This window comes from Abramis brama (assembly GCF_963993115.1).
Source record: "Abramis brama genome assembly, chromosome: 7".
NCBI classification, from domain to species: Eukaryota; Metazoa; Chordata; class Actinopteri; order Cypriniformes; family Leuciscidae; genus Abramis; species Abramis brama.
In genome coordinates, this window is record NC_139969.1 from 3,445,553 (window position 1) to 3,460,576 (window position 15,024).

The following is a 15,024-nucleotide window of genomic DNA, read 5'->3' on the forward strand; positions in this document are numbered from 1 at the left end:
TTTAAATTGTAATAATATTTTTACTGTATTTTAGATAAATAAAGGCAACCTTAGTGAGCAGAAGATACTTTTTTTCAAAAACATAAAAAAAGAAAGAAAAAAACAACTATTTGATCACAGGAATAAATTATAATTTAAAGTATATTAAAATAGAAAACAGGCAATTTAAATTGTAATAATATATTACTGTTTTTTTCTGTGTTTTTGATGAATAAAAATAAAAATATAGTCCCGTAGTGGTATATATATATGTATATATAAATAATTTAACGATTCAAATCTTCATATGATTCAAGGAATATTTCTACTCAAAAACCACTGATTTATTAAGGCTGAAGATGTTTATTTTAGTCAGTGGAGAAGAATTCGTCGATGTCTCCTGTCAGGTTCTGTTAAGCGTGAAACCTTCCAGTTATTGGGAATATATGGGAATATATGACTTTTTATGTCGTATTTCTCTTGGCTTGATTCATCTTTGTCTGAAACTATCAAGGGTCTATGTATATGAGGTCCCAAACATTTGCTGTAACCTTTTATTTGCCTTCCATAGTTTTAACCCAGTAGGCAGATGTTATTTAAGCTTTCTCTGGCCCTATTTTAACGATCTAAGCGCATGGTCTAAAGCGAGGGCGCGAGTTCACTTAGGGCGAGTCCGAATCCACTTTTGCTAGTTTAACGATGGGAAAAATGGTTGGCGCTCCCGGTGCACGGTCTAAAAGGGTCGTCCACATGAGTAATGGGTGTGTTTTGGGATTTACGTGCGTTAAACCAATCAGAGTCTCATCTCCCATTCCCAATGCCAGTTGCGCTCGCGCCATGGCGGATTCACTATTTACATGACGGACTTTGATAGTGGAAAGACCAAACGGTCTCCAGAGCGCAAACGGATCTGCTCGTGCGCGAGGTAAAAGTGTGCAAGCAGAACATCTACGGGACAAGCCGGATTCACCATATCTTTATGTACACAATAATAATCTTTTACATTGTAATCCTTTTATTTTAAATATCTGGCATGTTTGTGTGCTGCTGTGCGTCCCTGTGTGTGTAATGAGCAGAGTGTACATGCGTTGTGGACCCACCTAGCGCACATGACTAACTCGCTCTTTAAATAACAAAAAATGATATATATATATTGCGCCATTGACTTTAGACCAGGTTTCAGTTGGTCAATGGCTCAGTCTATTTCTGTTGCCTCAAAATAGCAACGCACCAACAATGCGCCAGAACACACCTCGTTTTCAGACCAGCACGCCCATGGGCGCACAAATGGGCGCAAATGCATTTGCTATTTAAACAACGTGGCGCAGGACGTGAAAATGATAACTGCGTCGGGCTGAAACTAGCAAAAAACACTTGCACCAGGTGTAAGATAGGGCCCTTTATGTGTCCACTTCTGTTTTTGTTGAAAATAGCTTTTGCAGCCAAATGTATTTGGATAAATGCGTCTGGTAAATGCATTCATAAATGTAAAAAAGAATTAAACCACAAACTTACATTCAGTTTTCATTGTTTTGATTAATAATGAAAAATACTTATGTGACGGTCAAGATAAAAAATGACTAAAATGATAAATGATAAATGTGGTTGTTCATGCATGATTTTCTGATCCTTCAAGAGCCAATTTATACAAATTTTATGAAGATCTTTCAGTTCTTGCCATGTGTTATGTAGTGAAAAAATCTGAAACACAAGCCATCAAGGTGAAAATTCAGGCCTTGCAGCGTTTTTGAGGAAATGTGAGCCAAACGCAGGGCTGTTTAAACTTGACTTGTGTTGAATGAGACTTCTAACATTTTGCAATTATACAAAAAGCGAGTGACAGGAGAAGTTCATCAAATTTCGACCTCTGAAGAGACACAAACATGCTTCAGCTTAAAAGCACAGATGTTCCTGCATCTCATGTTTCGTAAAAACCTTTTAGTGTGGCATTTTGCATTCTGATTGTCAGGTTGCTGTTATGTAAGCTTTAATTCTGTTTTTCTAAGCCTTGACTTCACACACCACATTATATAACAGGGAACTTGTAAAGGAGTTGTAATGAAATTCATAGCATGTGCAAATTCTACACCTGAGACTCACTCCAACTTTATACGGTTCTCAAACTGACTTGATTTGTTTTACAATGCAATCAAAATTAAACTGTCTGGAGTAATGTTACGGTAAAAAAAATCAAAATATCAAATAAGAGTGGAATGAAATCGTTATCGAGAAGTTGGCCTATGATCTCAAGACTGTGAAATATGACAACTCTTTCTGCTTAAAAGTCACAATAACGCTTTTTTCTGTGGTGAAAACAAGCATCCATAAAAAAAAAAAAAAAAAAACACTGCTATGAATATGCAGTGGAAATCGTTGTGCACAACCCGTTTTGTAAATGCTGGAATGATATAGGGTAAGTCGGGGTAAGATGTCCCCCGGGGTAAGATGATATGATCTCATTTAAGTTTTTTGTGTCCATTTGTTAAAGAGGGATTTGTGGAAAAATTCATGTTTTTATTGGATTTGTGGATTTTTTAAATAAAAAGATCAAATTAGACCCTTGGGGTAAGATGGGCCACCAGAAATGGCACAGAAGTCCCAGAGTGGCATGTTGTTACTAGTGTTGTTATTTTTTAATTGAATAATTATTGCATTTAATGGAGTTATTATTCAGTATTTCCATGAATTTTGTACATTTCAGACATCTTCCCTTTCATTAAAACCGATGGGTTAGTTGAGTGAAATTATTCAATTTGCAATGTTGTAAAGGCCTTAAAAAAACAAAAGAAGAGCTGGATCCAAATGCAGTTTTATAGTTTATAACAAAACCACGGCAACCAGAGAACCGGGAACAGAATGAGCATGAGCACATGACAGACGCAATGAACGGATTATCACTACTTGATTCTCTGCTTGTTCCCTCGGATTTCTCTCCTTGCCTTGAATTGCTAAACAAGACTTCGTCGGGAGTGAATGTGAAAACAGGCTTATATGGGGTGAGCTAAACAAGGTAATGACATACAGGTGAATGTGATGATGGCTGATTAGTCTGGGCAAAGGATTATGGGAAATGTATTTTGTGGATGTGTGGTGATTGTCCGGGTTGGAGTGCCCTCTGATGGTTATCCCGGGCACTCTCACTGGTGATCGTTGCAGGTGCAGATTTTAATAATTAATATACACAGTGCTGATTATAGCCCACAAACTATAAATGTACACTGTGAACAATACAACTGTTGTGCTGTTACTTTCAGATTGTACAGAGATGTGTAGCTTATATATGACATTTGGGCTGTATTGTGCCAAAAATAACATCAGTGCGAAGAAACATAAGGGACTCCTTAGGATTTAAAAAAAGTCAAAAGGACGAACTGGAGCGTTTACTTCCCAAGCTGTTCTCTATCTCATGTTGTATCATGTTCTGACAGCGTTTTGCATCATATTTCAAACTCTTCTGTCACCAGAACATTAAATCATGTGTTCTAATGTGTTGCACCTTTGGGCCCTTGTTTCCACTTCAGTCGTCCTGAGACGCCAGAGCTCCGATGTGGGAATGTGGGACCATGTGTTAGCGTCGGTCACTGTTTATGATATCTCACTTTCTTCAGAGTTGATCCATAGCAAGAACTGAATCCTTTTACTTTCGACAGTGTTTGTTTCCCACGGTATGTGATGCTCTCTTTCTTTTTCTCTTTTTTTTAAGGGTTAGTCAGGGGCTATTTTGCCTTTAATGACAAGACCAACAACATGGTGAGAATGATAGGCAAATGGGACTGTGCCTGTTTCTAAAATGTATGCTGCTATACTTTCTAAGCATTTACACATAGCCTACTATTTGTATATATATATTTTTTTCAAATATTATATATTTGTATAACATTCAAAAGTTCATTCTTTTATTCAGCAAGGACACATTAAATAGATCAAAAGTGACGGTAAAGATTCTCTGTTCATCAAAAAATCCTGAAAAAAATTATTTTACGGATTGCACAAAAATATGAAGCAGCACAACTGTTTTCAGCATTGATAATAATAGTAAATGTTTCTTCAATGCAGCATATTAGAACTATTTCTGAAGGATCATGTGACACTAATGAAGCTGAAAATTCAGCTTTGAATCACAGGAATAAATTACATTTCACAATATATTCACATAGAAAACAGGTAATTACTGTAATAATAATATCTCACAATTTTCAGTGCAGCCTTAATTGGTGTACATAAGAAAATAATTGATTTGTTTAATTCATTCATTACGTAATTAATAAATGAATGCACTGCTGGAACTATAGCAAGCTGCAGAAAAAAATATTAAAGTCATTCTTTGATTAAAAAAATCTTTGTTTATTTTTTTTATTTTGTGTTATTACCTACATAAACTGTAAAATCTGATTAGTTGGACTTACTTAAAAAAAGCATGCGAACTGATTGCCTTAAAAAAATCAAGTAAAGTGAAATAGGAATAGTATGTGGTATTGACAATGCTTAGTTAGTATAATTCACTTACACAAGAGTTCTAGTAACTAAGAGAACTGTAGAGAGTACTTGATACTTTACTTTAAATAAAATATAATTGTTACCATTGTTGTGTTTTGCATGCTGAATGTTGAAGTCTGTGTGACTCAAGTATGATCAATTGCAATGTCACAAATATAGAAGGATTATATAAACCCGAATCATAAGTGTTAGCAACAAAATTATAAAAGATCATTAATTGACATGAAATATAGTTATATTATACATCATTCATTCATTCATATACACTGTAAAAAATGATCGTGATTTTAACGGTAAAAGACTGTGAAAACTGTTAATTGGTTAACAGAAAGTTTCCGTACTATATACGGTAAATAACTGTGATAGATCTAATGGTACATTTAATGTATTTTTACTGTAAAATACCGTTAAATTTACAGTTTTTGAAAGTGAAAAAGAACAACTCATTGTATAATTTACAGTGAAAAAACGTAAATTGACATTCCCACAATTCCCTGCTATCAGGGTTTTGCAGGTTGAAGACGAGGAGACAGGATTTCAATACATCTGGTTTATTTCCAAACACAGATAACACGAACACTCACACAGACCTTGACACTACAACGACCGACCAAGACTGAAGGAACACACAGGGCTAAAATACACAAGGAAACAGATCAGGGAAATTAAACACAGCTGGGGCAAAACAAACGAGATAACTAAACGAGGTGATTAACAAGGCACAGGTGAGACAGGTGAATTGAAGACAATGACAACACAGTCCAAACAAGAACGGAAACGTGACACCTGCGTGACACTTCACATTTGATCTATTTTTGTTAAAATAACTGTTTCTTCATAGTTTTCTTAGTTTGTTCTAATCAGTTATGTACATTAGGGTTTTATGTTACATTTAATGTTGTTAAATTAATGTTTATTGCATTTTTAAAATTTCATGTGTGTTACCATGATGGTGTTTAATGTTTGTGTGAATGACACTGTGCAGCTTCTATTATATTATTATTATATTTCTTGCGAAAGAGCTGCTTGTGATGAGCTTTGATTGATCATGTGACTCTCATCACTGCTGTGATTGGTGGTTATCAGTGTATTACAATGGTACAAAACAGATATTAATACTTCAATAGGACGTTAAATTCACATTATATCAGATAATGAATTACGGTTTATTACTGTAAATTTTAAGTTAAGTCTGTAAAACCAATAACGTTGCTACCGTATTTTTGACGGTAAAGTACTGGCAACCACAGCTGCCGTTTTTTTACCGTAAAAATCACGGTTTAATTTTTTACAGTGTACAATAGGCTACTTTGGGGAAACGCAGCCCTGATCAGTGGCCGATTGTTTGGAGTCAGAAATATAGAATACGGGCCATTGCCTTCTCAATATTTATTACTTCAGCTTCTGATACAGGACATGTTCATTCTCTTTTATAGGCGGGTATTTGTTCATTACCACAGAAAACCGCTTGCGTATCCATGTTGAACTTGTTTCTTCAATGTAGAAACTGAAGTAGCCTACCTAAGCTATTTTCTGTGAATGTGTGAGACTTCCGGTTCATTAGCCGCTATATGGAAATAATGAGATGAATAACAAAATGCTGTAAATGATAAAAATATTTGTGCTACAAACTAGTGTTTACAATTATGACAAATTCAATACATCAAAATATCAAGAAGCATAACAAGCTTTTTTGTACTGCTAGAAATAACTGTAAGCGGATGACACCGGAAGCCAGACACTTTCATTTATAAATGGCTGTGCCCACTCTTCCGTGAAAAATAATGTGGATACCATAGGCAAAACAAATTCTCCTAAAAAGGTGTTGATAATGTGAGTTAGTTTTTTTTATTATTATTAGTTGTATGTTTTGCCTCTGATTGATTTGTGCTTATCATTCCTTGCAGGATTATCAGAAGTGTTGTCGCTCTTCTACCACTTGACACCATCACTACCCTCCTCACCTGGCCTTCATCCTCACCTGTCTTTCTTTCTTTCTAAGTTTCTTTTTTACCTGTTCAGGATCATTTTTGCATGAATTGAAATACATGAATTCTTCACTGATCTTAATTATTAAATATATATTGTTCAGTGGTCTTCTTTTAAAACAGATTTCTATTGTTGTATTATATTACATTATTATTACTAATGTATTGTTTAAAAATACACAATAAACCTTGTTGTGCAGTTAAATCTTCAATTGTTATTTTTTTCTATTTCCCATTAACAGTTAAAATAATATTCCTACAGATTTTCTACAGGTAACACAGTAGCACTATACAAGTAAATAAAATAACATTTCATAACTGTATAATATACAGTATTATTAAAAATCAACAGTGTAATACTGTGCTTTAATGTGGTAAAAAATTACAGTAAAATAATGTATTTAATTTTACAGTATGCTTAACAGTACTGTATTTAGTGTTACAGTAATTTTACTGTTGAATGAAATACAGCAACTACTGGATAATTGCTGCCAGTAAGTTACTGTTAATTTGACAATAATTTTTTTACAGTGAACGATTGCAACAAGAAATCAGTTATTCGGTTTCAAAGGAAGAGAAGTGTATATATATACACACACACACACACACACACACACACACGTATATACGTATATATATATATATATATGTATTGTATCAATGGGAAGAGAATTACAAGTGCCAAGTGCCCAACCAAAGGGATAACTAATCGCCATAATGGTGACTAAAAACATTTTAGGAAAATCAACATCAATTTATGAAGTCAACTTATGTGATGTTCTCTCAAATTTTTCAGTTGTATTAAAATTTCAACATTTAAGATGACTTTGGGAAATGAGTGAATGCAAATCGTGAAAAATAACTGCAGAAGTGGAGGAAATGAGTGAAAAGTCCATTAAGATTTTCCCCGCCTCAAAAACCACACTCAAACCAATCAATTAATCTTAACTTGGGTTTTCTTAGTAAACAAAGCAAAGTATGTGAATAGTGCAGATTACTAGATTTTTACAATTAAGTTAAGACTTTAAGTAAAGTTAACTAAATAGTGTTAGTTAGAATCACTGTTGGATTTTACAGTGTACCCACCCAAAAAAATTGTTTCTTAAAAAAGGATTTGTTTCTTAAGAAAGTTCATAAGAAAACAGGCTCGTTATCAAAAAAATTCCCATTTGTCTGAACTCTGACATTTAGCTGGCATAACAACAGTGAAGAGAGAGTGAAAGAGAAAAAGTGTTGGCATCTGGATCTTTCTTTTCCCGTAAGAGATCATCAGAGCACCATCTTGATAGATTAATGGCACTGATAGCAAAGAGATATTTTTTACAAATAAAGACCTCCAGAAATTGATGGTCTGCCGCCAACCGTACTTGTTTCTTTTGTGCCTGAAAAAACAAATATACACTGTCCTCCACAAACCATAACAACCGTTCCCATGCTATACCAACTTCACTGCGCTGAGGTCATTTTCTGAGAGTTTTTAGGAGAAAATATAGATGTCATCAATCATGAGCGGATCAGATTGGCCCCGGGCAGATGAAGACCTCAAAGCGCCTCAATCATCACTGCACAAATTCAGCAATGATCTTCAGTCTCTCATAAACACTTACATTGCAGCGTCTCATGGAGACTGAGAGATGTACGAAAAGAGACTCACATTGCCTAAAGGAAAGATCAAATCATCTGAGCTGCTCTCCAAATTCATTTTATAGCTCTATACTCTTACTGAATGACAACTATTGACTCATTATTGACTCATTTTGACATATTGACTCATGTTTTTATATCGACAGAATTAGGAGAAAAGTTTACACTGGCAGTCCAAAATTTGGAAAAATAAAATAATTATTTCAAATTGTCAAATGAGTCCCTAAATCCTGACCATTTGACGTTCATTACAAATACTATGCATACTGAAATCTAAAAGTAAAGAAGTCACTTCACCCTCAAAATGAGTCTTAAATGAATCTCTCTGAATTTCTGGCAGCAACATTATTACATAACATTACATAACGCATGGGAGAAATTTAATGTAAACGTGCAGCTGAGCTGATATATACTGTATATGTGTCAAATATCTGGCTGAAAACCACAGATGTGTGCCTTATAGTGTACTTGTGACATTAATGTCTTTTGATGTCTCACTTATGGTATTTTGTTACATAAGCAACTCAGATCCACCATAGGAAGCCTGAAAGGCAGGAACAAGTAGCTCACATGGGAAAATAATCAGTCATCTGTGAGAAATTTCTAACCCTCCCAAATCAAAAATTTCAAGTGACCGATAACATCTAAATTTTTCAATTGGCCCAAGTGAAAATCTTGTTGCAATAGTCTGTTAACATTGGCTCAATGAGAAATAATACGTCAGACTAATTGAAAAATTTAGATGTTATCGGTCACTTGAAATTTTTGACTTGGGGATGTAATTTTTTTTTACAGTGTAACAATGAAGCCTTCCTTTAAATATCTGGCCTGAAATGAGGTTGCAAAAGACAGGAATGTATTACCGTGGTATTCTTACATACCATATTCACTGCCTGGCCAAAAAATGCTGTTTAAACAGGCAAATGCTTAAGAGTCTATGATTGGAACATTATTATTATTATATGTTTGGCAACAGTTCTTCAAACCCTAATTGATGGAGTGTGTAGCTTTTCATTTCTTAAACAACCATTTATGAAGACACATCATGATCATATACCAGGATGACAATGTTATTGGTGGTTGATTATGATTTGACTTTTCTAACTTTAGTTAGTGTGTAATGTTGCTGTTTGAGCATAAACAACATCTGCAAAGTTACAACGCTCAAAGTTCAAAGCAAAGGGAGATATTTGCTTTTAAAGAAATCGCTTTTTAAGGACTACAACAAACGGCTGGTAGAGACTACACCACATTCCTCCCGGGTTAGTGACATCACCAACCCTAGAATTTTCATAAACCCCGCCCCCGGAACACGATTTATAGATTATCAAGACAGAATATGCTAATCAATGACTAGAAGATAACTACACATACATAAATTCATAAGTTCAACTAACCATTCAGAAATGTTGTCTATGTTGTCACTTCTTCTTGAGTCTCTCCATCTTTCTGACTCCGGTTTGAACATAAAAGGCTAAAAGTTCTTGAAATTTTCAGTGCATGTCTCTTTGAGGTAATCGAAGCTGCTAAGGACACAAGCTGTTGAAGCTCCGCCCCCTGTGCCGGGAGCAGCAGCTCATTTGCATTTAAAGGAACAGACACAAAACCGTATGATTTTGTTCACCCTCAAGTGTCAACTTTAACATGCTATATAATATCTGTGGGGTATTTTGAGCTAAAACTTCACATACACTCTGGGGACATCAAATACTTATTTTACATCCTGTGAAAAGGGCATTATATCACCCCTTTAAGATTCATCAGGCTCAAACTGTGAAAGAATGGTCGTGAGGAGCATGAAGAATCGTTTTCACACATGAATCGGCTCCTCTAAGTCCAGATCTTAAATTAATTGAAAGTCTTTGGGATGTGCTGGAGGAGACTTTACAGCGTGCTGGACTCTTGCACTGACAATACAAGATCTTGACCAAAAATTGATGCACCAATTCTTGCAACCACTCTTTCACTATTTGAGCCTGATGAATCTTGACATTGTCATCCTGGAATATGATCATGATGTGTCTTTACGAAATGAAAAGCAACTCAATCAATTAGGGTTAGAAGAACTGTTGCCAAACATATAACATTCTAGAAACATAATAATTGGAATTTTTTTTTTCTTTTTTTGGCCGGGCAGTGTGTATTTGTAAAAAAACAAGGAAATAAAAGATGTTTTTTTGTTTTTTTGTGAGAGAGTCTGGAGATCCCCTGTATCATTTCACACTAGCTATCAATGGTGAAAGTGTTACTCTGCATGTACTCTACACAACTGACAAGGTATTTATTAAGCCATTATAAGCCACGTTGTTCCTCGTATTGAGCTCATGAACCAGTACGTCAAATCTAATCTTGAATAATCTGAGATCCTTTTGTTTACGTGTGGTCTTAATAAGGGACTGGATATCACTTCTGGGACTTCATATCACATCTGATACACTTTAAAAAAATAAAGGTTCCAAAAGTGATGTCATAGAAGAACCATGTTTGTTCCGCCAAAGAACCGTCCAGGCAACAGTTCTTAAAGGACCATTTTAAAGGTTAATTACGCTCAAAACACATTTTGAAAGTGTCAACAATAAGCCTGACTGTGAGAAACTTGAATCAGCTGCTCATGTTTCACTTTAAGCCTGAATGAGCCTGTGAGATATTGTTCATTGACAGTTCATAACTGTGCCACTGGCTCATGTAATATATACGCTACACACACGGAATGGGTTCTAATGGTCAAATACACGAACAAATCCATCTTTATACTTTTCTGTGTACTAAATATTTGGAATACAATGAAAATGAAAAACACCCGTTTATACACACAATGCCCTTTAATTTACCTGTTTTCCCTTTCATAGAGGAAAATAAATCTTTCAATCAAGAGATTATCATTTTTTCACTATATAATCACTCACATTTATCTTCATCTGTCGGGAGGTCTGGTTGCATGGGTTTCGCCTGAGGGCTGTTTATACGCATTTTGAAAGAATATAAAACATTCTCCTTTCATTTATAGAAATACTGGAGCTTAATAAAAGGGAGCAGTTGCTTGCCGTTTTATGCAATGGTCAGTCTCATTTGAGAAACATGATCAATTGTTGAGTATCAGAACTTGTACTTGAGACCGGTCTTGAGATCATTTTTTGAAGGTCTTGGTCTTGTCTCGGATTTCAAGACCACAACTGCGAGGATATCACTATCACTATTGCCATTTCTGATTTATTTGTAAACATCATTGTGATTGGATATAACATTTCTTGCAATCAGAAACTCATTTCTAATTTGCTTTATTTTGTTACTGTAGTGCTGGGGCAGAAATCAATGAGGAATTGTGGCAAAGACGTCACCAAAAATGTATATATATATTCAAGATATGAAGGCTTACTTGTATAAGATCTTGTTTTTTTGTTTGTTTTTTACATTATATGATAATAATTAAGCAAGAGAGCTGTTTTCACAAATATGAGCACGACTGCAAATGTGAAATTGAGTTTATGCAAATGCTCAATAAACAAAATTTTATTTTTAAAACATTATTTATGCAGCTGTAATTTGATGCACCTCTGCAACACAAATATGAATTTTTTTGTTATTGATTACAGTGTTTTATTATTCTAATTGTATAGCCTATTGATTATATGTTTATAGCAATGTAAAAACATACTGTATGTTGTCATTGATCATGTTTTTACATTGCTTTAACTCATCAAAATAAGTTATGCAATTTTCAACTCTTTTTTTAAAAGTCAGATTAATGTCATTTAAGTTTAAATTACTTAAACATCCAAGTTGATTGCACTTAAATTAATTTATTTTTTATTTTTTTACAGTGTATTGATTATATAAGACATTTCTCTGGCAGTAAATGTGGATCTTTTAGATGAATTTGTGGAGGTCTGGTCTTGGTTTCGGTTTAAGGTGGTCTTGACTAACACTAATCAGAACTTTCCAGTTACTTTTACTGGGACTCAGGACTGAACCTGAAACATTGCAGCTTATTGCATATTTTATTAAAAAATAGATTTCATATAATTTTAAATTATATTTGAAGTCTAAATACAAGGTGAAGTTCAGGCCAACCATCAAGTCCATCTCATCCAAACTACAGCCTTGACCAACTTGGCCATCTAGTGGTCATATTGATTACAAAACACATACGAATAAAAATAATACAGAAATACATTGGAATAAAAAAAAAAATAGTTTAATGAAATATATAAATTATAGGCTATGTTCATAATATAAAAATGTATAATTTTATTTAGAATATATATATATATATATATATATATATATATATATATATATATATATATATATATATATATATTAACATTCGATTAGCAATATTCATTATTATATTATTACTTAATATTAAGGGGCGAAAAACAGGAATAAACGTAATTTAGCCTGCAACAAATAACAGTGACAGATAATATAATAAATAATTAGGCCTTGTAATATGTTAACATTAGATAATCGTTTAATATAATTAATTATTTTTCTGTTAGACATCAGCAAAGAGACAAAGGAAAAATATTTACAAATAGTAAGAATGTGGTGATTTTTAACAAATAAAAATAATAATTAGGCATTGTTATATGTTAACATAAGATAATATATTTATAATAGTAATTAATAGGCTATATTGTTAGTAGATGCAACGATACATAAAGGGAAATAATTGTCATATATTAAAATAATATAGGCCTAGTGGTTAATATCTAGATGTCATAATAATAATTATTGCAATATGTAACATAAGATAATCGTTTTTACAAGAAAATTAGTTTTTCTTTCTACAGGCAACAAGAAAATGATTTACAAACAGTAAACTAATATCTGCTATAACAGAGATTATTTACTGGATATTAAAATAATATTAACATTATAGCCTAGAGCATTATTTACCTTACAATATTTATTAAAAGTTTACATAGACAATAGGCCTACTAATACATAATATTGTAAAATTCCACACAAAATGACTAATATTCAAATGTAAATGCATTTCAAGTGCAGCTGCTCTGTGAAATAAAGCGCACTAGTGCCGCGGTGCATTGTGGGTGTGCACGGAGAAGTAAAATGGCGGACTTGGCGAACGAAGGTAGGCAACCGTGTGAATCCGCAAAATGAGCAAAATAAAGCAAATAAACCGCCACCATGAGCCGTACACACCATAATAGTGTTGGTTAGAGTTCCACACGGGTTTTTGGTGCGTTCTGTGCGTATTAGCTGCTCTGAGTGGGAGTGTGTGTGGATGTTTAGCTCAAGTTAGCCGATGAGTGTGTTAGCTTCGCGGGCTAAACAGCGCACTGACAGAACTGTGTGTGTATGGTAGTTAAGTGTGTTGTGTAGCTAACAGACGAACCCCCGGCCTCTCGCTGTGTTTCTCTTTTTGATTTTTAGGCGGGTGGAAACGCACGCGCCTCACCCCGATGCTCTCGCGTGCACGCTCTAAAATTATGAAAACATGTATTCATGCATTGCATAATAATAAAGGTTTAATGAATGACGCTTTTTTATGTGCACGTGATTTATATTTTATATATATATAGATATAGATATAAAAAAATGTGGCATACATGTCCCCATTTATCTAACTAAAATGCTTTGTGCATAATTATGGCATCTTTTTAAGCTGACACTATTAGTATGCATTTAGCTTGCAACGTGTTGTTCTGTTCTAATCGTGCTTTGTACGTCTGTCCCCGTTTGTTAACTGATAATTAATTCTTTATCCTCCTTTGAGACAGCCCAAATTCAGAAACGAAAGCAAATGTCTGGTGGGTGGGGTAGTGAGTTGCGCATCTCGTGGTTTGTTTAAATCTGATACGAATGCACAATCCTTTTTGGACGTTATTCTGATAAATGCATCGATTATTGGTCGGAAAGCAGAGTCTGGAGCAAGTGGCGGTGGTTCGTTCACGGTCAAGCCGCCTGTCGGTGCCTCTCATGCGGCCAGTGGCGTTACCGGGGTCCGCTGTCTGTGCTAATGCAGGCCCGCCCACCCTTCTCCTGCCCCGGGGTGAAATGCAACCCCATGCACACATGATTTAGCCCTCTAATGTCCTCCAGCACAGCAGCCATGAGTGGTGAGATCACCCTTCGGTGGATTCCTCACCCCTTGACCTAATTACAGTGATGTGCATGGGTTTATCACAGTGCTGAATGAGCCACCCAGAAAACTATGTGATTTGTTTTGGGAAAGGCAGCTGTTTACAGATGCACCACGTGTGTTTGGATGTATTGCTCACGTTTGTGGCTTGCATATCATCTTCAACAGGCCTTATACTCTTCATTACAAATATTTGATTTATTACCCTCCAGTTGTGTTGCTGTCAACGTGCTGTAGCTAAAAATATCAAACAGTGTCAGCCTGATCATGTGTCTCTGTTTATTTACGAAGCATGACGATCATTTTAAAGCCCTTTGAATGAGCCAGAAGTGTCTGGGATTTTATTGGTTGGCTTGAAATGAGATAAGATATAAGATAACACTTTGACAACACTGGTTAGTGACTGTTTGGCTCGCTGTTGCTGGTTACTAACTCCAGATGATCAGATCACCCAGAGGCTTGTAATAGCAAGAACATACTACAGGTTGCGGTCCAAAAAAGTGGTTGATTGATATGACTTTTTCAGTGCAATGGACAACATTAACATATTTACTTTTACGCATTTTGCAGATGCTTTTTTCCAATGTGACTTACATTGCAGTGAAGGTATACATTTGTATTAAGCCATGGAATCACTGGGAATCAAACCCATAACCTTGGAATTCACTTAAAGCAACGCTAAAGATTATTTTGTACCTTAAAATAATGTTTCCAAAATCGTTACAGGGTGAACGGCACTTCTGCATTCGCTTTGCGGCCCTCTATCGGCTATAACCGCACTATGCAAGTTTGCCAGATCGGTAGCGT

At 34.9% G+C, this 15,024-nt stretch overlaps 1 protein-coding gene across 3 annotated transcripts in view; it reads left to right on the forward strand.

Moving 5' to 3' along the window:
- Positions 1-13,141: 13,141 nt before the first annotated feature.
- The window catches only part of ranbp3b (RAN binding protein 3b), a 35,546-nt gene continuing 33,663 nt past the window's right edge, over positions 13,142-15,024 (forward strand). For 2 of the 3 annotated variants that reach the window (XM_084119064.1, XM_084119066.1), the window contains exon 1: positions 13,147-13,206. In XM_084119064.1, the coding sequence (XP_083975190.1) occupies positions 13,185-13,206 (22 nt within the window). In that variant the 5' untranslated portion in view covers positions 13,147-13,184. Of the gene's footprint in view, positions 13,207-15,024 lie in introns of all 3 variants that reach the window. The other variant, XM_084119065.1, reaches the window with a different exon arrangement.